The 23,638-nt window shown below is 38.1% G+C and overlaps 2 protein-coding genes across 3 annotated transcripts; both read right to left on the bottom strand.

Annotated features, from left to right (window-relative positions):
• Positions 1-87: 87 nt before the first annotated feature.
• On the bottom strand, positions 88-9,026 carry LOC131968410 (inter-alpha-trypsin inhibitor heavy chain H3-like). Its single transcript, XM_059329270.1, has 20 exons — positions 8,872-9,026; positions 8,196-8,356; positions 7,987-8,091; positions 6,633-6,795; positions 6,427-6,537; positions 6,039-6,167; positions 5,833-5,949; positions 5,489-5,657; positions 5,279-5,389; positions 4,917-5,098; positions 4,627-4,806; positions 4,414-4,535; positions 3,221-3,432; positions 2,237-2,272; positions 1,811-1,846; positions 1,218-1,325; positions 948-1,116; positions 606-754; positions 428-512; positions 88-327 (listed from the first exon to the last, which is right to left on the bottom strand). The coding sequence occupies exons 1-20, from the start codon at positions 8,941-8,943 to the stop codon at positions 213-215; spliced, it is 2,532 nt and encodes an 843-aa protein (XP_059185253.1). The 5' UTR covers positions 8,944-9,026; the 3' UTR covers positions 88-212.
• Positions 9,027-10,370: 1,344 nt separating this feature from the next.
• Positions 10,371-23,259, bottom strand: LOC131968408 (inter-alpha-trypsin inhibitor heavy chain H3-like). Of its 2 annotated transcripts, XM_059329266.1 has the most exons (24): positions 23,139-23,259; positions 22,050-22,210; positions 21,825-21,929; positions 21,397-21,559; positions 21,191-21,301; positions 20,686-20,814; positions 20,428-20,544; positions 18,761-18,929; positions 18,558-18,668; positions 18,180-18,361; positions 17,891-18,070; positions 17,679-17,800; positions 15,773-16,065; positions 15,400-15,426; positions 15,109-15,135; positions 14,803-14,829; positions 14,519-14,545; positions 14,247-14,273; positions 13,352-13,387; positions 12,760-12,867; positions 11,335-11,503; positions 10,914-11,062; positions 10,699-10,783; positions 10,371-10,599 (listed from the first exon to the last, which is right to left on the bottom strand). In XM_059329266.1, the coding sequence occupies exons 1-24, from the start codon at positions 23,220-23,222 to the stop codon at positions 10,485-10,487; spliced, it is 2,724 nt and encodes a 907-aa protein (XP_059185249.1). In that variant the 5' UTR covers positions 23,223-23,259; the 3' UTR covers positions 10,371-10,484. The 2 variants fall into 2 exon arrangements, with proteins under 2 accessions (XP_059185249.1, XP_059185250.1); XM_059329267.1 differs by lacking the exon at positions 14,803-14,829.
• Positions 23,260-23,638: the final 379 nt, after the last annotated feature.

A 23,638-nucleotide genomic window follows, 5' to 3' on the forward strand; every position in this document is an offset into this window, starting at 1 on the left:
GATGCTAAGCAGAGTCCAAACTGGCAGGAAGCTAAAGGTACAGCTCTGCTAAATATTAATGAAATAAGGTCATTCAAGACAAAGAAAGATCAGGAATATTATTTATTTGTTTATGTTAGTAGCAGGCAGAAAGTCTTTTTTCCATGATTAATGAGTGTTTGATTTATTTCCTTTTAAATTAAATCTCTGCAAGTGATTCAACATGGTTCCTGTTAAAGTTGTGTAACGATGAAATCATCCAGGCGTCTCTGCAGGACAGACTCAGCAGGCATGAGCCAGCAGTCCAGTGTCGGAGGGGAGACGATACTGTAGTCAACAGCATTGGCCCTACAAAAAAAATACATAAATAGTCAAATATCTTTGTGTATAATAGAGTAATAATAATTAAAGCATTCTTAACAGCTATCTTTTTATAACTTATATGTACCTGGTTACGTCAACCTCCTGGTCTTTGATCTTAAGTTTGATTGAGGGAGTTTGTTGCAGCTCCTCATAAACTGCTGGCTTCAGAGCTGGACACACAGAGGACAAACAATGAAGCAATGACACCGAAAAACACCTTTTAGTGAATTTTATTATGAAACAATTCCAGCTTTTTCACCCACCTAAAATTCCTGTTACGTTGTCTTCCAGTGGCTGCTGTCTTAAAACCGGCCAGAGGAATTTTTCTCCATCCTTCACATGAATTAAGATGACCACGCGTGTGTCTCCAACTGCAACATCTATTTCCTTGTCCCGCTTTATCACGGACAAACTAGAAAAATATGTGCATCGTCTTAACTTTCTTTTGAATAGTTTGTACTTACTTACAGGAAAATCTTAGTCACTTAAATTAATATACAGACAACAGTAAATTAGCTTAGCTCAGGATAAAGAATGGAAACAGTGTAACAGGAAGTGGTGGGCCTGACTATTTCTTGGTTGGGAACATCACAATGCAACGTCACCTTCCAGCTGTGAAGACATCCTGTCCACTGTGGCGTGTCAGCGTCTGTCCGTCTCGTACAATGATTTCATTGGTGTCCACCTCAACATGCAGGTCAGTGTTTAAGTGGATGACAATCTTTTTGAAGCCTCCATTCATGACTGAATCAAGCTCACCATTCACAGACAGCTCTGATACAAAAGACAACAGATTTGGTAGGGGTTTGGGTTTGACAAGGCTGTTCGAGGAATTTAAGGAAAACTGTGATGGCACAAAGAGGAACATCACTGACCCCTGGTGGGATGATGAAGTAGTTTAAGGCGAACATCTCCAGTGACGTCGAAGCACAGTGGAAGAGACAGATTCTCAGATTTTAGCAAAAACCTGTGGGAGAGAGGAGCTGGAGAGGAACACAGAGACACATGTTGGGAAAATGCTTTTGTTCTCAACACCAGTTTACTGACCAAAATGTATTTTATCATGTTTAATAATGGTTAACCAGTGATCATCAACATGCCATTTGAGATTTAAATATGTTCAAGGTAAAAGCAGGCCTGTACTTGTGTGGCATTGACAGAAAGTATTAAAGACTATCATGAAAATAATTATATATAACAATTTGTTTTTATTGTCACAGACAAGAACGTCTTGGTTAAAAACTGATCAACTGGCTAAATACAACCTTTCTTCACCCCACAACAGATACTCTAGGCTTATTGTGCACACACACACACACACACACACACACACACACACACACACACACACAAACGTGTTACAGTCTACACTTTATGATGCCTTTCTTGTCTTCGGCAGGCTTATGATTTAACTGTTTATAAAAAAAAATCAAAATATACCAAGAATTGCATCCATAAGATACTTTACCTTCAGTCGCTCTGTCTGGCACAATGAAGGAATGCACTTTACAGAAAAATTTTAGAGAAAGAAATGTCAATAACTTTACACAAAGCCAGTTATATGCATTTATATTGCAAAGCATTAGAGGGTATTTAATTAGCTGGAGAGGATATTTCAATTATTTATACCTATATATTCTGTCACCAAACCACCAAAAAAGTCACACAAAGCTAATTATACTCATTAATATTGCAAAGCTTTGGAGGGTATCATACTAAGTTAAGAGAATTATTGATACATATATTCTGTCACCAAACGTCAGTTTCAAAGCAAACCAGTTTATCCACACATTTTTCTATTGATCTTTACAAGTCATCCACACAGCTATTTCGAACAAAAAGAGTTTGGTTTCAGAACAATATCATTATGAAATACATCCATGAGATCCACTACCTTCAAGCAGGTCAGCCATGTCATCATATTCATAATCTGTAAATAAATGCACACAAAGCCAGTTATGTATATATATGTATATTCCAAAATGAGATTGTATGGTTGAAGAGCATATTGCAATTATTGACACCCATATTCTGACACCAAACCTCAGCTTGTAAACCTTCTAAATACACGTCATTCAAGTCCTCACTAGTTAAGCACAAGCTTTATATAACATTGACTTAAATACACACACACACACACACACACACACACACACACACACACACACACACACCTATAATTCAAGTGTGTTCAATATGTAGTATTCAGTATTCAAGATGTAAATGCAGAAAAAATCTATTCAAGTTTTCGTCTTTAGAGGATTGTTCAGCTTTGGTGGAGGAATATGCTGCCTCAGTGCTCTTTATTTGAACATGGCTGGTTAGAATCTTAATAAAAACAATCAGAAAAATCAGAAATCAGAAATGCATAAAGAAGCTTATATTCGGTATCAGTCACGACATGGATTATACCTGGAGATTTGATAATTTAACAACATCTTACTTGCATGTGCATTTTCTTAAAAAATACACATTTGTTACAACTGTAGTCAGTAACATAAAAAAGCTTCCAAAAACTCAAAATATTTTACATTTCAAGTTATTGCTGTGTTTTGCTAGTATCAGCTATTATAGTATCAGCTATTAACAACTTACTCTGTTATTTTGGGTTTTAGAAAGTGCTGTTACAAGTGTAAGTGTTGTTGTAAGAACCACCTTCTTAACACTTCTGCTAAGAAGACTGAAGGACTAAATCATGAGGTGATCATTACAGTTATGCAGATGAAAATGCAGATGTGGAATAAACCATGCTTTTGTTCTCAGGAAATGAAAAACCTGAGACACTGCAGCAACATGCACTGTAACCACATATCTACCAAGACACTCAGACATTTGTGTTGCATACAGCTAAAGCTGGTGTGTCTCCTGTTACATTTACCTATTATGGCTGAGACTGGATGGGAGTGAAGTACTGATGACGATGGTTGAAAGTGTGCTTCCCCTTCCTTGGGTTTATGGAGCACATCTGTCTTCTCCCCTGGAGGCTTGGTGACCACCATGGATGTGAGCGGGGTCACAAAGTTATACTTCAGCGACAGCTCCAAGACCTCTTTCTTCACATTCTCCTTCTCAGGTCCAGATAACAGCAGCCTGTGTTACAATGTGTGTACATATGTTTTAAACATGTTGAATGACGCCACAGACACCCAGTTTGTAATAGTCTACTACAGATGCAATGAGTGGGCCACAGGCTCAGGCACCATTGTGAAAAATCATGGGCTGACACGCTAACAAAATGTTTGTTTCTAACTAAAACCATGGGATTAAAGCATTTCATATGATTATTTTAGCACTCTATGTCAATCAGAAAGGAAAAGCTGGCTGTTAGCAAGCTAATGTTAACTGTGTGTTAGCAAGCTAAGACACTAATGCTGCATAGCTTTCTGGATTATTCACATTGGACTACAACACAAGTAGCACAGGTAACATAGTGACCTTTAGCCTAAACTGCCAGAAACTGAGTTATCAGGATCGCACAGTTTGACAGTATGTAACTCATGTTGTAGTAGAATTTGGATAAATCAGAAAGCTGTGCAGTATTGAGAGCCTCAGATTGTTTACATTAGCTTGCTAACAGCCATCTTGTCCCTTCTGTTATAGAGTGCAAAAATAATCAAATGATATGCTTAAATCTAATAGTTTTAGCTAGAAACTGGCATTTTTTTAGGGTTTCACCCATTGTTGTGAATTGTGGCACCGATAGTTTTCCTCCCAGGTGGACGTGGTCTTCAGAGTGTGATGCGTATATTGACACTAAAGCTGAACTTTGGACCTTGAACGGTCAATAGCTTGTTAGAAAGTCAAACAACAACAATTGAAAAATGTGAAATACTCATTGGCCTTCTCTGAATATTTTATTCATGTTTACATTTTATTTTTATAGCATTTTATAGACTTAAATAACTGAGTAGTAATATGAGAGTTTGAGAGTTAATATGAGTTTGAATTCTCAGTGAAAAAAGGTTTGGAGTGTGGAACTGAGCAGTATCAGCTGGAAGTTGCTATCAGAGCATGCAGCAGCACGGAAAGATGCTTGTTCAAAGGAAAAGAGTTGGTCAACACCACACTTACTCTTTCTCTAGAAGCTGTTTGACTGTGAGGTAGGCCCAGACCCTCTGGATGTGGCTGTCGGAAACTGTTCCAGTGGACTCCACAGTGGTGTTAATTTCAGAAAAGATCACCTTTCTACTCCTCTGTCATAGTCAAAATGAATTATCATGTCAGTATAATTTCACCAACCTTTCAGAGGATTATGGATGCTGTGCAATGCTGAGTGATCCTTACTGAAATGGCCACAACTTGTGGAGTAAAGGTTTCGATGTCATTGTCAGTGATCTGACCAGCCACCACGATCTCAGAGCCATTATAAAACTGGCTGAAGTTGGTCTGGGTTAGATTGGTCCCACCGTTATAGATCATTGTCACATCTATCAATAGAGGAGTAGCCACCTCTTCATAGAAACCCTGTTGGCAGTTGGTATGTTTGTTTAATCTCTCCATAATCAATTTTATCTACGAAAAATGAAGAAAATCACATCACAAAGTATTTATGTTGGAGCAAGTGATTTGAAAACCTTCAGCTGTAAATCTGCATCAGAGTCTTCATAAATCCGTCGGGCCACACCGTTGTTCTGCAGCGACATCTTCTCAAGGAACTCAAAATTAACATCAAAACCAAAACCAAGACAGTAGAGTGGGAATTTATCTGCAATGGCCTGCCTGACATTTGAATGGATTACTTCGAGATTTGTCACCCCTGTAAAGACAAATACACTTAATTATGAACAGTGTTGAAGTTTATCTTATTTAAAAGTCCACGATCATCAAAATCCAAAATGTATGGGTTCTAGCTTGTTAACGGGAGAAAAAGTTCTTTGAAATGGCTCTGTTATTTGGGTCTTTATGTTAATTTCTTTACTGTGTAATTTATTGTAACCTGAGGTTGGGTCTCCATCGGTGAGAAGTATGAGGATGGACGCTGAACCTTCTCTGGGATGTGCATTCAGCATACGTGCTCCTTCCAACACTGCTTCATTAATGTCTGTGGCTGTATTAGGATGGGGGGGGGGGGGTAAAGCATCACTACTGCCATTCTGCTGCAAATGTTCACATGCCTTCATCAAATATTAATTAAAAGAAACCTCACCTCCACTATCTTTGATATTCCGTGCAAATGTCTTGGCACTTTCAACGTTTTCCTTGTTGGCCTGAACAAGTTCTCGTTTCCAGTGAAAAAGGTTGCTATCAAAAGTGAAAAGACCAAAGTGGTCCTCCTCTGCCAGGTCATTCAAGATGTGGATCAATGCTATTCGGGTCTGGGCAAAAACATCATTCAAACATCAAGATAATATGTGCCTTAAGTCATCCCAAAAGTGGAAATGCATGAACTTGATAGGAATTAAAACATTTATTAACGTAAGAAACCATATAATAATATTTGTTTGTTAAAGCGTTCTGTAAAGTGCATCACAGACTAATTATTGACTGTACCTGTTGTATTTTCTTGCCGTGCATTGAGCCACTTTGATCAATAATGAAGACAACATTTTTTGGTATGCGGGCAAGACTGGATGGAGCAAAGTGATGAACGAAGTATCCATCTGATGTCTTGGGGGGAGGAAGAAGAAAGTTTGACTGGTATTTTTTTAAACAAAGTTCAAGTCAACAATCTTCCAAGAAATTAAGTCTTGCTGTACCTTGATTTCTCCCAGTGAGGTGTCCCTGTTGACATCATACACAATAACCAGATCTCCATTCATACCCTGCTCCCCACAGCTGTCACACGTTTTCTGTTGGTCCTCTGTCGGGTAGAAATACACCCACGCCTGGAAACAGGATGAATCAGGTTTCACACACTTTCTATTGACCAAGAAGTTGATGAATGGGTTTCATCAGTGAAAGACTTTCTCACTGTTGAATTTGATTAGATTCAACTTTATTGTCTCTTCACAGAGTGGAGCACTACTGATACAACTATTACGGCATTACTATTGCGGTACCAAACATTTAGTTACAGTTTGATATGGGTCAAATTAAGATACCAGTGGAGTTGAATACAGGATTTTGCATCACTGCATGCTGTACCTGTTTGTCGGCGTGTGTTTTGGTGATGGCATTAGCCAGGGCTTTGGTGCTCAGTCCTCCTTTAATCTCAATGAAATTGATGCCGGTTTTCTCGTTAATGTACACATCAACCTGGCATTGACAATCAAATAAAACAAAATTTAATAGTTAGAAGCTCTGGCCGTGGGAGATGTTTTTACACCAACATGGTTTTTTGAAAGACACACCTTGAAGTCTTTGACAGGCTGCATGGGTCGAGCGTGGATTTGCAGCTCGTACTTTCCAAGCGTTCGCTTCAGCAGCTCCTCATATGTGAGTTCAAAGGTGACCTTTTTGTGAGCAGCCACAGTAACAGAGGTTTTGAATTCCTCCAGAGTCCTCCCTACAGAACTGCAACAGACACAATAATGATTGCATTAAAGCAGTGCTTTCCCCTTCTGGCTTGTCACCCCGTAAAATTAAACAATGCCTATTTAATGCTCAGTTATGACCCATCATCACAGACGCTGGGACCACAGGTATGCCACAGATAGACTTTGATCATTTGTACATACTGGACTGTTTTGAACGTAAAGGCAACAGCATTGTAGATTCTTTTGTTTTCAAACAGAAGGAACAAACCCAAAAACTCAGCCAGAGGACTGAGTTGCATTTTATTGCCCCTACAGATGTGTGATAATGTCATTGGTGAGAAAAAACTTCTGCCACCACTGCTCTTTCTCTCCAGTGTCCTTTCCTCAGAGGACAGGCTTAGAGCCTCCAGCTGAGCTCTCTCTCCAGAGAGAAGAGGTTCTGACGCCACTGGGCCCCAGACTGCTCTGTACATCAAGATTTTGATTAGTGAACACAAAGTTAACTACAACAGCACTCAGCCAGAGACCAGGACAGAAGGTCTCTCAAACGCTCTAAATGCAGCAGGAGCCAACAGACTGGGTTTACAGCGAGCAACTTACCCTGGAAGACAGCAATGACCAGTCTGCAACCACACCCAGCAACAGACTATACATGTATATCAACAAGGAACCAACTCTTTAAACTTTTTCTGCTTTACCTCTATTACCCCTGCATTCATGCACGTGGTGATGTACTGAGCGGAAATTAAGATAGCAACAAGCAAAAGGCTAAGCACAAGATTTTAACCTGTAATTGAAGTATTATTGTTGTGATATCTGTGGAGGTTATTGATGTTAGGTTTTGCCACACCACTTGAAGTTGAATGTTAGTCTTGCTTTATACAGACACTAGGTTGTGCATGCAATTTAACTCTATCAACTAATTATTTCTAACCTGACACTTTGATTGTTGTTTTGTTTTGCTTTACTTCGCTATACATGCTGTCCATTTAATTTTGTACACATATGAGGGATGCCAACCTCTTCTATGAAAAGCACTACATTTCCTTCGTCCTGAACTGAATATTAATATGGAAATTTTGTTATATTTATGAAATCAATTATCAATGTATCATTGAGTTCCAAACAGACAGTTTAGTAACTTTATAGGACTGGTTTAGTTGAATTGGCAAAATATGAAACAAGCTATAAAAGACTTGGCAATAAAGTAATCCATTGATCCATGTACCTGACCAGCCCAGCGCTTTCACCACGGGACACAGCCTCAGTGTACTGCTGCCGAGCGCTCTCTTTACCTTTCACAACACCATCGTACATTTGACCTTCTATAAACCTGAAGAAGACAAAAGAAAAAGTCTGTTTACATACAAACTCCTGAATAGCCCATGACGTATTTTCCATGTATTTTTATTATTACTATTATTATTTTTCACACACATTCTGAATTTACTGATGAAGGCGTTCTTGGGAATCCGGACATGGAATTCTATTTCCTTTGACTCATTCATCCGATTGGCCACACGGCTCGTGATGACAGTGGTTGCATAACGACTGGACACTGTGGAGTTGATGTGAAAGCTGTAGATGTCCCTGTCGTCCTGAGCAAATAAAGAAAGAGGCACATTTCACAATCAAATAAATGGCTTGGTTAACCTTGCTGGCTGACGACCAGCTGACCAAAGATCAGAAAAACAATTGGTGGGTGGTATCAGTCACATTTTGTTGGTGAAACTGCAGAAACACCCCATTCTCCTTAATTTTGTTTTTCTCAAAACATTGAATTGTTTTCTTCCAATAAGTCCCCGAAATTGCTGCTTTAACATAACCCAAACCATAAGTCTGAACCCCATTATTGGATGGATTAACGTTATTTGGCATTGTCCCCTCAACAAGAGTAATCCAAATACAGACCCCCGCCCACATACACAAATCACACAGTAGCAAACATTATGAAACAACGATGAACATGACAGTTAGCAGGCCCCTTAACCTAGAAGACAGATACCTAAACCACTGTTTGTCTGTTCATTAATCAGCGGTAAGATACAGATAATTGAACTGATTCAGTGTCCTTGCAGTGGGAAGCTCTTTCCTTTATGTTTTGTGATCTTACCTTGTTTGGTAGTGTGGTAGCCAAAGCCATCAGCAGCCCAAAGAGGGTGATTCGCACCACAGCTCTCTCCATGATGGCTCCTACCAGAGTGCAACTGAGGCAGCTGAAATTCGTTTTATCTCAAACTGATAAGGACAGCATGTATGTGTACAGTTTTTTTAAAAGGGCAAACTCCCCTTCCCACTTTCCTCCTCTGCATTCTGCCGGGAGTAACTCACATAACTAACAGAAATCAATCGTCATAGCATCATGTACAGTCTGCCCACTTTGCTAGGAATTGTCATGCAAACACAGAATACATTGATTTGAAAAGAGATATACAGAGATAATTTTGGAAGAAATTGGAAGAAACCTGCCAACTCAATAATTATTAATCTGTAAAGATAACGTCACCACTTCTCTGTGTTTTATAATAATTGTTATTGCAACTTTCAGTTGGCAAACTGTAGCTTTATTCATCTTAATTCTCAGCTCATTGGCTGATTCACCTATGGCCGTTCTCAGCTGAACTGAGAGCTCGGCCATGTTTCAGGTCAGTGAATACCGATACGCAGTCATAGATAAAATTGAAATTAAAAAATACAAAGATCGATTAAAAATTCCACGTCATCGACAAAATTCTTAACGACCATCCCTAGTCCTGACCCACACCCGATACAGGCTTAAATTATAAAGTAAGATCTGGAAGAAAAAGACGTTTCCCTTGAAACATAATTGAGAATGAAGTTTAGTTGTAGGGTTGCAGGCTCATTTTGATGCATTCTTTATTTGCAAAGTACTGAGATGCTAAGCAGAGTCCAAACTGGCAGGAAGCTAAAGGTACAGCTCTGCTAAATATTAATGAAATAAGGTAATTCAAGACAAAGAAAGATCAGGAATATTATTTATTTGTTTATGTTAGTAGCACGCGGAAAGTCTTTTTTCCATGATTAATGAGTGTTTGATTTATTTTCCTTTTAAATGAAATCTCTGCAAGTGATTCAACATGGGTGTGTTATAATGGGTGTGTATTGCATGGAATGTTCGTGTCACAGATATGATTACTGTAACAGTTCTGTTTTCTTTTCTCTCCCTTTGATTTTTAAGGTTTTGTTTTAATGATCTTTCTTTGTCCACTTTTAATGTTTTTCTGCCCTTTGTCATGATGATTTGATGTCGTGTGAATCACTGTAGCTGTGTGAAGCCTTGTTGCTGCTATAGTGCTACATAAATAAACCTGCCTTGCCCTGCCTTAATATCTCACTGCTTTCACTCTGATATCAAGGAGGATAAACAGACGTATGCACAACCCTGTCCCTAAAGTGTTTTGTTCCCAGACAGTAAAACTGCATTCTCAATTATGTTTTGAGCAAAACATATTTTCATCTCAGTTTGGGTTCAAACACGTTTATTACAGAATTTACGTAACAAATGTAAGTATTTAGTAGTTATGTACATTACATATTTAATGGAAGTTATTAATTAATATTATTGAAATAAGTTAATTCAAGACAAAGGAAGATCTGGGACATTATTTATTTATCTATGTTAGTAACAGCTGGAAAGTCTTTTTGCCATGATCAATGTTTTCCTTTTACATGAAATCTCTGCAAGTGATTCAACATGGTTCCCAGTTAAAGTTGTGTAACGATGAAATCATCCAGGCGTCTCTGCAGGGCAGACTCAACATACGCGAGCCAGCAGTCCAGTGTCGGAGTGGAGACGATACTGTAGTCGACAGCATTGGCCCTACAAAAGACATAGATATTCAAATATCTTTGTGTATGATAGAGTAATAATAATGAAAGCATTCTTAAACAGCTTTCTTATTTTATAACTAATATGTACCTGGTTACGTAAACCTCCTTGTCTTTGATCTTAAGTTTGATTGAGGGAGTTTGTTGCAGCTCCTCATAAACTGCTGGCTTCAGAGCTGGACACACAGAGGACAAACAATGAAGCAATGACACTGAAAAACACATTTGTTTTTTAATGAATTATTTTCCATTACCCACGGCTGTTGGGTGCAAACATTGATTCAATACAACAGCTTTTTCACCCACCTAAAATTCCTGTGACGTTCTCTTCCAGTGGCTGCTGTCTTAAAACCGGCCAGAGGAATTTTTCTCCATCCTTCACATGAATTAGGATGACCACGCGTGTGTCTCCAACTGCAACATCTATTTCCTTGTCCCGCTTTATCACGGACAAACTAGAAAAATAGGCGCATCATCTTAACTTTCTTTTGAACTGTTTGTACTTACTTACAGGAATATCTCAGGAAATGATGATTTGCTTTCTTTCAGTGAGTTACATACAAATTGGTAACACTCTCCAGACTGCAAAGCGGCTGCTGGCTGCAGTAAATATGACTAAACAGCCGACAGTTGGTGAGCTTAGTTTAGCATAAATAATGGAAACAGTGTAACAGGAAGTGGTGGGCCTGACTATTGCTTGGTCGGAACCATTTCAATGCAACGTCACCTTCCAGCTGTGAAGACATCCTGTCCACTGTGGCGTGTCAGCGTCTGTCCGTCTCGTACAATGATTTCATTGGTGTCCACCTCAACATGCAGGTCAGTGTTTAAGTGGATGACAATCTTTTTGAAGCCTCCATTCATGACTGAATCAAGCTCACCATTCACAGACAGCTCTGATACAAAAGAGAACAAATACAACTCAATGCCACATTTATACAAAACATGTATATACTGCAAATCTTTAACATAAGTCAAAGTAACGACATGGTAAAAAAAAACAAAAAAACTTTACTACAAGTAAAGGTCCTTTTTTTTCACTTTTCTGTAATCTTTGCCTTTGCTTTTGACCTCTTAAGGCCTTAAATGGGGGGGTCACAAGTGGTCACAAGCAATAAATGTTGGAAGACACTGGTTCAATCTTTAGCAATCATGAATTTTGTTCAATTCACATACTGTTTCTTTTGTCATAAATACATGTGTCAAATAAGTGTGGTTGAGTTAAAAGAATAATAACTCTGTCTAACATTTTCTGGAGAAGTAGAATGAAGTAGCATGAAATACAAATACTGAGTAAAGTAAAAGAATATCAGAATTGCACTGAAATACAGTATTTGAGTAAATGTACTTGGTTACTTTCGATCACTGCAAACTAGGGGTGTTAAAAAAAACAGTATAATCCATGCATCGCAATCCAGATGTGGATGATTCTGTATCAATGCAGTGACAGTCCATAATGGATAACTGATAATCAGACAGATAATGTGAGTAGTAGGATAGGCCTATACTATTTATTTTGGTTAACAATTAAATTTACTGTTTTGATATTTTATGTTCAGTTATATTGAGGAGTACACTGCACTAGTATACAAACTTCTTTTTGTTATCATTGATGTTTCTTACTGCAGTTTGATGCCCTTTTAGTATTAATATCCTAAGTTCATCTGCTGTCTGTTGTCTGTTCAGACGTGATGTTTTCCACATTCAAGATCAGAAATGTCCTTAGAGCAGTAGGAAGTTGTTAGAAGTTACAACTTGACTCCAAAAGTCGGCTATACATTTTGTAAAGCACTTTAAATAATAAAAAGTGAACCCACAGTTATCAGACCAGTAGTATTTATTGATGAAAAAGTAACCATCTGGTGTAATATAAAAAAATCAAGGATGTAATGCATCGTGATGCATCGGGGAATCGAATCAAATCGTGAGACCAGGGAAGATGAACAGCCCTACTGCAAACTAGGGGATAATTATGGGTTGACTATAATACTGATTTTCTTTCACATATAGAGAGCAACAGGTTGAATAATGGACGCAATTAACGGAAAGGCTTCTGTGGGTCATATTTGGGGGTAGGTCAAATAACTTGTGGTCGTATGGTTTTAAGGACTTGTTGGGAAACTGTGATGTCACAAAGAGGAACATTACTGACCCCTGGTGGGATGATGGAGTAGTTTAAGGCGAAAACCTCCAGGGATGTCGAAGCATAGTGGAAGAGTCAGATTCTCAGATTTTAGTAAAAACCTGTGGGAGAGAGGAGCTGGAGAGGAACACAGAGACACATGTTGGGAAAATGCTTTTGTTCTCAATACCAGTTTACTAACCAAAATGTATTTTATCATGTTTAATAATGGTTAACCAGTGATCATCAACATGCCATTTGAGATTTAAATATGTTCAAGGTAAAAGCAGGCCTGTACTTGTGTGGCATTGACAGAAAGTATTAAAGACTATCATGAAAATAATTATATATAACAATTTGTTTTTATTGTCACAGACAAGAACGGCTTGGTTAAAAACTGATCAACTGGCTAAATACAACCTTTCTTCACCCCACAAAAGATACTCTAGGCTTATTGTATACACACACACACACACACACACACACACACACACACACACACACACAAACGTGTTACAGTCTACACTTTATGATGCCTTTCTTGTCTCTGGCAGGCTTATGATTTAACTGTTTATAAAAAAAATCAAAATATACCAAGAATTGCATCCATAAGATACTTTACCTTCAGTCGCTCTGTCTGGCACAATGGAGGGATGCTCTTTACAGAAAAATTTAAGAGAAAGAAATGTCAATAACTTTACACAAAGCCAGTTATATGCATTTATATTGCAAAGCATTAGAGGGTATTTAATTAGCTGGAGAGGATGTTTCAATTATTTATACCTATATATTCTGTCACCAAACCTCGGCTTTAAAACAAACCAGTTAATACACACGATTTCTAATCTTTGTAAGTCATCCACAGGCCTAAACTAATTATATAAATTGTATATATTTGCTTGTTGTGATTTAAAAAAATTCCAAAGTATAATTGGTGTGCAACTTTGTATAGAGCACACAATATATATACTTAATTAAAAGGATATCTGTCATGTTAAATGTCATGGTGCAGATCTCGGCTCTCGGCCAGGAAATCTGGTTCCAGAGCTGCACCAACTCTTTGCTGGTCTTGAAACAAGATCCGCTTACATCAGGGCCTGGGGGCAGGATTATCATGACCAACAAGGCCAACTTAAATGTATATCATTCATTTTATTTGATGTGTTTAATTGCAATTTGACCAGGCAGCCTGTGCTAGGTAGCTTGTTAGACCTAGCAGGCTAGCGTTAGCTTACAACAAAGGCTAACATTAACATCTTACGTTTATCGTTAATAACAACTTAATAACCGTTCACAGCATTCAAGACAAGCAGCACAAATGTGTTGTACATATCAATATTCAATTATCAATAGTGTATCTGTCGTGTCACAACAGTTCATAAGTGTTTCTATGCTTGATATCTTCTGTGTTGGAGGATGTTGCTCTGTTAAAGATGAAAACATGAAATTACAATAGAGCTGTTTTTATTGTGTGTGTGTGTGTGTGTGTGTGTGTGTGTGTGTGTGTGTGTGTGTACTTAGTAAATCTGGAAGACCACGTTGTCCTGTTAAAGATAGAAAGATGATAACATGAAATTGAGACACTTTGGTTAATTTCCTTTAAAAATGTTCATGATCTGTAAATTAGCTTGCACCATCCAGTGTGTCTTAATCATTTAATTTTTAAAAAAGTATTAAAATGATGTGTTAATTGATCAACTGTCTATAGGCATACACAAAAATGTTATTTTGATTGACCAATACAAGTGTGTGTGTGTGTGTGTGTGTGTGTGTGTGTGTGTGTGTGTACCTGGTAAACCTGGAAGACCACGTTCTCCTGTTAAAAATAGAAAGATGATAACATGAAATTGAGACACTTAATGGTTAATTTACTTTAAAAATGTTCATGACCTGTAAATTAGCTTGCACCATCCAGTGTGTCTTAATCATTTAATTAAAAAAAAAAAGGGTTAAAATGATGTGTTAATTGATCAACTGTCTATAGGCATACACAAAAATGTTATTTTGATTGACCAATACAAGTGTGTGTGTGTGTGTGTGTGTGTGTGTGTGTGTGTGTGTGTGTGTGTGTACCTGGTAAACCTGGACGAACACGTTCTCCTGTTAAAAATAGAAAGATGATAACATGAAATTGAGACACTTAATGGTTAATTTACTTTAAAAATGTTCATGACCTGTAAATTAGCTTGCACCATCCAGTGTGTCTTAATCATTTAATTTAAAAAAAAGTATTAAAATGATGTGTTAATTGATCAACTGTCTATAGGCATACACAAAAATGTTATTTTGAATGACCAATACAAGTGTGTGTGCGCGTGTGTGTGTGTGTGTGTGTGTGTGTGTGTGTGTGTGTGTGTGTGTGTGTGTGTATGTGCGTGCCTGGTAAACCTGGAACACCACTTGCTCCTGTTAAAAAGAAAAAGATGATCAAATCAATTTTTTAAATTAAAATTACTTTTTCTGTTCATTTTCTTAACATAATGTAAACAATAGAAAACAGTTTTATTTATTTAAAAAAATCAATGATGTTGACAAACTAGCTTGTGTTGGTGCAAAACGGTTTGCCTTGTTGCATGACACTCAAGCTACCTATTAGCAATTTGTGTTTACATTAACTAGATGAGTTATTAGTTAGTGTATCTGTCATGTCAGAGCAGTTCAGATGCTTACCAATGATCATATCTGGATATCTGGGTACTAAAAAGAAAAAGATGATGATGAATAATTAACATACAGTTATTAATATACTTAAAGATACTAAGATGTTGACAAATTAGCCTGTATTGCAATGCATGTTTATATTAACTGAATTAATTATTTTATTTCAAACCGTTAATAAAACACAATTTAATTAATTCTGCTTATCAAATAGTTAATTATTGTAAATTGATCAACTGTCTAAGAACAAATATGTGATGTTGATTGAGTAATACAAGTGCCACCCACAAATTGCAGACAGTTCTTATTAAATGCAATAACTGCACAAGAGAAAAATGTTGAAACTTGATTTCCTATTGTGTTTGTTTTGTGTTTTGTTGCTTACATCCTGAAGAACTGCCTGCACTGAAAGATATCGTTCTCATTTTAAATGAGAGACCTCCTCCCAACCCTCCAGATGATGGACTGTGCGCTACAGGTTGATGTTTTGCCCATGCTCCACCTGACATGGGTGGACTGTGTGCTTCCCCTTCCTTGGGTTTATGGAGCACATCTGTGTTCTCCCCCGGAGGCTTGGTGACCACCATGGATGTGAGCGGGGTTACAAAGTTATACTTCAGCGACAGCTCCAAGACCTCTTTCTTCACGTTCTCCTTCTCAGCTCCAGATAACAGCAGCCTGTGTTACAATGTGTGTACATATGTTTCAACGATGTGAGTTGACATGACAATGAAGTATGATAAAGTTCATTAAAGTATGTTAAAATGCTCTGCTATGATTAACATTTAATTTAACGTGGTTTCCCACATAGAAAAGTGAAAGTCTCTAAAATGATGAACACCTACCCTTTCTCCCTCATGGAGAAATTCTGTATTTTAGCGTACGCACGGCCCACCACAACTGTTTGCTCTAGGTTGACCGGTAAAAAGGCAGAGTGGATCAGAGCTTTCCAGCCAGCTCTTGATCTGAAGCGATAGTTTCCGTGCATTTCATTTGATTACACTTTAGAGACTTAATTAACTGATTACTGATAACACAATTATGAGTGTTGCATTCCTTCAGTAATTTCGACACCATTGACCACTCCTCCTCAGTCGTCTGCAATCATGCATTGGCATCACTGGCTCTGCACTCTCCTGGCTGAAATCCTACCTCTCGGACAGATCATCTACATCAATAACTGCAAATCCCATATCATCCCAGTTACACATGGTGTCCCCCAAGGCTCAGTGCTTGGTCCCCTCCTATTCATCACGTACATGCTACCCCTGGGTCACATCATACGCCATCATGGACTACAATTTCATTGCTACGCCGACGATACCCATCACGCCATCACAAACTGCCTCACTGACATAAAAACCTGTATAAACAGCAACTTCCTCAAACTCAACTGCAACAAATCAAAAATCCTTATCATTGGCCCCAAATCCCACCTCCCCTCTCCTTTCATAATCTCCAGACTTGACTATTGCAACAGCATTCTTTATGACCTCCGCTCCACCAACCTTCAAAAACTACAATATGTCCAAAACTCAGCTGCCTGATTGTTCACCCACTCCCGCTCCAGAGAACACATGACACCTATACTTCAGCACCTTCATTGGCTCCCTATCCAGCACCGAATCCACTTCAAGATCCTGCTTATCACCTACAAAGCCCTCAATAACTTTGCTCTCCCATACCTCACAGATCTTCCAATGCCAACCTTCTGACCCCCATCACCAGGACCAAGCACCACACCGTTGGCGACAGAGCCTTTTCTACTGCTGCCCCAACCCTCTGAACCCATAGCACCTAAACTTTGGAACGCTCTCAGATTAAGACATATCTGTTTAGACAGGCATTTCGTTGACTGTATGTACCTGGTCAACTAGACGTCTACGTTTTAATTGTGTTTTCCTGTTGTATTGTGTTTTTCTCTGTTTGACTGTATGTTGTTTTATGCCCTTGTGAAGCACTTTGTGACTTTTTGCCTGTGAAAAACGCTTCATGAATAAAATGTACTTACTAACTTACTCTGGAACTCCTTCCCTACACACATCCGCAATTCAGATTCACTCCACGCCTTCAAAAATCAACTCAAACCAACCTTTTCGTATTTGTGTGTGTCTCAAATTTGTTATGTTAAGAGACTTTGTGTACCTTTCAAAAGCACTCTTAAAATCAAATGCATTATTATTATTATTGTTATAATAATAATAATAATAATAATAATAATAATAATAATAATAATAAATAATTTATTACAAACAAGAACAAAGAGAAAACTTGGTCGACACCACACTTACTCTTTCTCCAGAAGCTGTTTGACTGTGAGGTAGGCCCAGACCCTCTGGATGTGGCTGTTGGAAACTGTTCCAGTGGACTCCACAGTGGTGTTAGTTTCAGAAAAGGTCACCTTTCTACTCCTCTGTCATAGAAGAATTAATTATCATGTAAGCATAATTTCACCAACCTTTCAGAGGATTATGGATGCTGTGCAGTGCTGAGTGATCCTTACCGAAATGGCCACAACTTGTGGAGTAAAGGTTTCGATGTCATTGTCAGTGATCTGACCAGCCACCACGATCTCAGAGCCATTATAAAACTGGCTGAAGTTGGTCTGGGTTAGATTGGTCCCACCGTTATAGATCATTGTCACATCTATCAATAGAGGAGTAGCCACCTCTTCATAGAAACCCTGTTGACAGTCGGTATGTTTGTTTAATCTCTCCATAATCAATTTTATCTACGGAAATGTAGCAAATTGCATCACAAAGTATTTATATTGAAGCAAGTTTTTTGAAAACCTTCAGCTGTAAATCTGCGTCAGAGTCTTCATAAATCCGTCGGGCCACACCGTTGTTCTGCAGTGACATCTTCTCAAGGAACTCAAACTTGACATCAAAACCAAAACCAAGACAGTAGAGTGGGAATTTATCTGCAATGGCCTGCCTGACATTTGAGTGGATTACTTCGACATTTGTCACCCCTGTAAAGACAATTACACTTAATTATGAACAGTGTAGGAGTTTATCTTATTTAAAAGTCCATGATCATCAAAATCAAAAATTTCTGGGTTCTAGCTTGTTAATAGGAGACAGTATGAAGAAAAAGTTCTTCGCTTTAAAATGACTCTGTTATTCGGGTCTTTGTGTTGATTTTTTTGCTGTGTGTGTTATTGTTACCTGAGTTTGGGTCTCCATCGGTGAGAAGTATGAGGATGGATGCTGAACCTTCTCTGGGATGTGCATTCAGCATACGTGCTCCTTCCAACACTGCATCGTTAATGTTTGTGGCTGTATTAGGATGAAAAAGTATCATTACTGCCATTCTGCTGCAAATGTTTGCATCCCATCATAAAAACCATATCCATTTTAAAAAACCTCACCTCCTCGATGTCTGATATTCCGTGCAAATGTCTTGGCACTCTCAACGTTTTCCTTGTTGGCCTGAACAAGTTCTCGTTTCCAGTGATAAATGTTGCCATCAAAAGTGATAAGACCAAAGTGGTCCTCCTCTGCTAGGTCGTTCAAGATGTGGAGTAATGCTACTCGGGTCTGGGCAAAAACATCATTCACACATTAGAACTTTTATTTAAGTAAGAAACCATGAAATAATATGTTTCATGTGTGTTAAATTAAATTATGTACCAGCCTGCCGGTGGGCATGATGAACTTTTTGGGCCTTTATGAAACTAGAAAACCTAAGGAATCAAGTGGTAATATGTCATGTCTTGTTGGGAAGGGGGTTAAATAACACCCCCTTCCCAACAAGAAGTAGCAGGGAAGAAGTAGCACGGCCATTTTTGAAGGGGTCACTAAATCTCTGACCTCCATAAATCTGATTAAAAATAGGTTCAATAAATAAGTTTCCTCTTACAAACATATCTACATTTTTGATAATTCCATGCATTTTGTTGCAAAAAACATGCAGTTTTTTCTCATACAATAAAAAAATTATTTTCATCTATTGTATTTGAATATCTCGGCACACTGGTGTCCAGGAGCAGTCTTGGATTACTAAACTTTAATCAATGGTGTTGATCTGATGTGTGTTTGTTAATTATAATTGTTGTAATATTTTGTGTAGCCGTATCATTTGAAGTTGTATGATTAATTTTGCCTTGCACAGACAATAAGTCATACATATAAACTCACTTCACTAACTTCTCTGATTTGCTCACACACTGATTCACACACAATATACTTTCAATTGGCTTTTTAAGAACATACATTTTGAAATCAGCATGGTCTTTTGTTATCCCAAGAACAAAAGGGCTCTGCCATTTTGATTTTCTTCTTTTTTATGTCCTCGGTCGGCCATATTGTACACACACACACACACACACACATACACACACACACACACAACATCTTTTCTTCCACATACCCATTGTGAATAGTCTTTTAGGTTAGTTATTGTGTATTTTACTTGCTTTGCTTTGTCTTTAGAATAAATATATTTTTGGACTATGCATGCTGTCCCTTAGTGATATGCCAACCTCTGCTATGAAAAGAACTCCAAATTCCTCCAACCAATGCTAAATATGAATACGGTAATTTGATTATGATCATTAAGTTAATTATTAATCAGTGTTCCAAATTGATAGTTTAGTAACTTTATGAGTCTGATTTTTTCCCCTTTATAAGAAAAGGGTTGGTGCCCCGAGGAACTTAAATTTATTTAAGGTATTAATTCTAATTTAGTCAATTTCTGATAGCAAGATTGATCTAAATAAGCTTAAATTCCTTACATATTTTGACTACTCGCATGAGGCATTTTGTATCTGTGTCTATATACACCACATCTATGTGGCATCTACTGTTGACCTGCTATCTCCCCCTAAAGACACCCTGTCCCCCACCCCAAACCCCTCTATAAAAGGGGAGAGAATAGTAAGGGGTTATTTAATAAAGTTTTCTGTTTAGTGAACCACAGAGTAATTATCTGATGTCAACTAAAAAGCCTCCAGTACTAAATACAATTGCCCTTTATTAGACAATAAAGGTGTTTATTTTTAAATTAGCACATCTTTCACAAACTCAAATACTGTACCTGTTCTATTTTTCTGCCGCCCATTGAGCCACTTTGATCAATAACGAAGACAACATTTTTTGGTATGCGGGCAAGACTAGACGGAGCAAAGTGATGAACGAAGTATCCATCTGATTTCTTGGGGGGAGGAAGAGGAAAGTTTGATTGGTTAGAAAAGTTTGTTGAAAACAGGGGAAGATATAAGCATGGTATTTTTAAAACAATGTTAAAAGACCATTTAAAGTCAACAATCTTCTAGGAAATTAAGTCTTGCTGTACCTCGATTTCTCCCAGTGAGGTGTCCCTGTTGACATCATACACAATAACCAGATCTCCATTCATACCCTGCTCCCCACAGCTGTCACACGTTTTCTGTTGGTCCTCTGTCGGGTAGAAATACACCCACGCCTGGAAACAGGATGAATCAGGTTTCACACACTTTCTATTGACCAAGAAGTTGATGAATGGGTTTTATCAGTGAAAGACTTTCTCATTGTTGAATTTGATTAGATTCAACTTTATTGTCTTTTCACAGAGTTGAGCACTACTAATACAATTAAATGTCGTTTGACATCACACCAGAATGCAAAAACTGTTGAAAAAGTGCATATAGATATACCAAATAAAAAAAATTATGAATAATACTTGGAGAGTTGCAGAATGATGCACAATAACACCGTATATAGAACGTCCAGAGCAATTGCGATGCCAAACAGTTTGATATGAGTCAAATTAAGATACCAGTGGAGTTGAATACAGGATTTTGCATCACTGCATGCTGTACCTGTTTGTCGGCGTGTGTTTTGGTGATGGCATTAGCCAGGTCTTTGGTGCTCAGTCCTCCTTTAATCTCGATGAAATTGATGCCGGTTTTCTCGTTAATGTGCACATCAACCTGGCATTGACAATCAAATAAAACAAAATTTAATAGTTAGAAGCTCTGGCCGTGGGAGATGTTTTTACACCAACATGGTTTTTTGAAAGACACACCTTGAAGTCTTTGACAGGCTGCATGGGTCGAGCGTGGATTTGCAGCTCGTACTTTCCAAGCGTTCGCTTCAGCAGCTCCTCATATGTGAGTTCAAAGGTGACCTTTTTGTGAGCAGCCACAGTAACAGAGGTTTTGAATTCCTCCAGAGTCCTCCCTACAGAACTGCAACAGACACAATAATGATTGCATTCAAGCAGTGCTTTCCCCTTCTGGCTTGTTACCCCGTAAAATTAAACAATGCCTATTTAATGCTCAGTTATGATCCATCATACCCAGTTATTTGCAAGAAAAGGCAAACATTTGACAAAAGTATTACAAAAATGAAAATTATTTTTCCTTTCTAAATCCTAAATGACACAGAAGGGTCTTCTACCAAATTATAACCTTTAAAAGACTTGGCAATAAAGTGATCCATTGATCCATGTACCTGACCAGCCCAGCACTTTCACCACGGGACACAGCCTCAGTGTACTGCTGCCGAGCGCTCTCTTTACCTTTCACAACACCATCGTACACTTGACCTTCTATAAACCTGAAGAAGACAAAAGAAAAAGTCTTTGTTTACTTACAAACTCCTGAATTGCCCATGATGTATTTTCCATGTATTTTTATATTATTATTATTATTATTATTATTATTATTTTTCACACACATTCTGAATTTACTGATGAAGGCGTTCTTGGGAATCCGGACTTGGAATTCTATTTCCTTTGACTCATTCATCCGATTGGCCACACGGCTCGTGATGACAGTGGTTGCATAACGACTGGACACTGTGGAGTTGATGTGAAAGCTGTAGATGTCCCTGTCGTCCTGAGCAAATACAAGAAGAGGCACATTTCACAATCAAACCATCTGGTTGGCTGAAGACCAGCTGACCAAAGATCAGAGGGTGATAAAAAAAAAAAAGTGTTTGTGGGTGGTATCGGTGAAATCTCATTGGCCTTCCTGTAGTAACTAAGTACATTTACATCTCAGAGGGAAATATTGTACTTTGTACTCCACTACATTTTTTCCTTTTTTTTGTAGTTACAATTCACAAACTGTTGTATCCTTTCTGTCTAGTAAAAACCATGTATCCCCAACTTCAGTGATTTTGAATTTGAATATTTCTGGTAAACTGAAGGGTTTTGTTTTGTTGAGAACATTCTGTGACTTCTTTAAGATCAGCTGGAAACTATTTGACATCATGAAAAGTTGACTTTTTAGATATGAGCGGTACATATATGATAATCTTACAGAAAATTATCGGTTGCTTTAGAAAAAATTCTAAACAGGATATAAAGGAGTTAAAATTAGCGTAACATATACACCTGTAGCAGTAAAAATGCAACATACACATTGCAGCAGTAATATTAATACAAACACATCACGTATAATTTAATAATTTACTGATGAAAGACTATTTTTGCTTTTCATATTTAAGATTTGTTAATGATAATAGTTACATATGTAGGGCCCTTACTTTTACCCATTTCACATGGTAATGACTTGCACAATACTTCTTGATCTCAAGTCTCACCCCTTAACATGGGGACCCACTTTTGTGCTCACAACAGTCAAGTTGCACCAATATGACTGTGTAAACAAGTTTATGGCCCAACAACATGAGAAATACATATCCACACATGTTCTTATTTCCATTCTCTTGGCTCCTTAATCACTGTTTCGTAGATATATATTCAGTAGATTCAGTGTCCTTGCAGTGGGAAGCTCTTTCCTTTATGTTTTGTGATCTTACCTTGTTTGGTAGTGTGGTAGCCAAAGCCAGCAGCAGCCCAAAGAGGGTGAGTCGCACCACAGCTCTCTCCATGATGGCTCCCATCAGAGTGCTACCAAGGCCACAGAAACTGTCTCTTAAACTCACACAGAGAAGGAAAACATTATTTTGTACATAAAAGGGCAAACTCCTCCTTCTCTCTGCTCCGTTTCAATAATTTACGTGCACACCCACACGCAGAAACACATGCCCACTTTCCTCCTCTGCCAGGAATCATACACACACACAGCTGTCACAACAGAAATTGTCACAACAGGATGAAAGAGCAAAAATGTATCCGATTTTCGCTTACTTAAGTGAGCGCTTTACTGTTGTCGTTGCAGCTCCAGCGTTCCCACTCCGCCAGCCACAAGTGGTTTGAGATACACAGAGACAGTTTGGCTTTATATGTTCTGTATGCACTGTACATGAAACAAGTACATGACTAATATTGTATGGTGTCAAGCAAAAATGAATTTATT

The sequence above is a fragment of the Centropristis striata genome, chromosome 3, assembly GCF_030273125.1.
Source record: "Centropristis striata isolate RG_2023a ecotype Rhode Island chromosome 3, C.striata_1.0, whole genome shotgun sequence".
Taxonomy (NCBI): domain Eukaryota; kingdom Metazoa; phylum Chordata; class Actinopteri; order Perciformes; family Serranidae; genus Centropristis; species Centropristis striata.

Bases quoted from the DNA above. Each gene is read 5' to 3' on its own strand.
- LOC131968410 (XM_059329270.1), bottom strand. From the start codon at position 8,943: ATGGAGAGAGCTGTGGTGCGAATCACCCTCTTTGGGCTGCTGATGGCT. The intron at 1,117-1,217 runs GTCAGTGATGTT...CTTTTGTATCAG, and splicing joins ACTTCATCATCCCACCAGGG to AGCTGTCTGTGAATGGTGAG. The intron at 328-427 runs GTACATATAAGT...TTTTTTTTGTAG, and splicing joins CAGGAGGTTGACGTAACCAG to GGCCAATGCTGTTGACTACA.
- LOC131968408 (XM_059329266.1), bottom strand. From the start codon at position 23,222: ATGGGAGCCATCATGGAGAGAGCTGTGGTGCGACTCACCCTCTTTGGG. The intron at 22,211-23,138 runs GTAAGATCACAA...GTATTTGCTCAG, and splicing joins CTACCACACTACCAAACAAG to GACGACAGGGACATCTACAG. The intron at 10,600-10,698 runs GTACATATTAGT...TGTCTTTTGTAG, and splicing joins AAGGAGGTTTACGTAACCAG to GGCCAATGCTGTCGACTACA.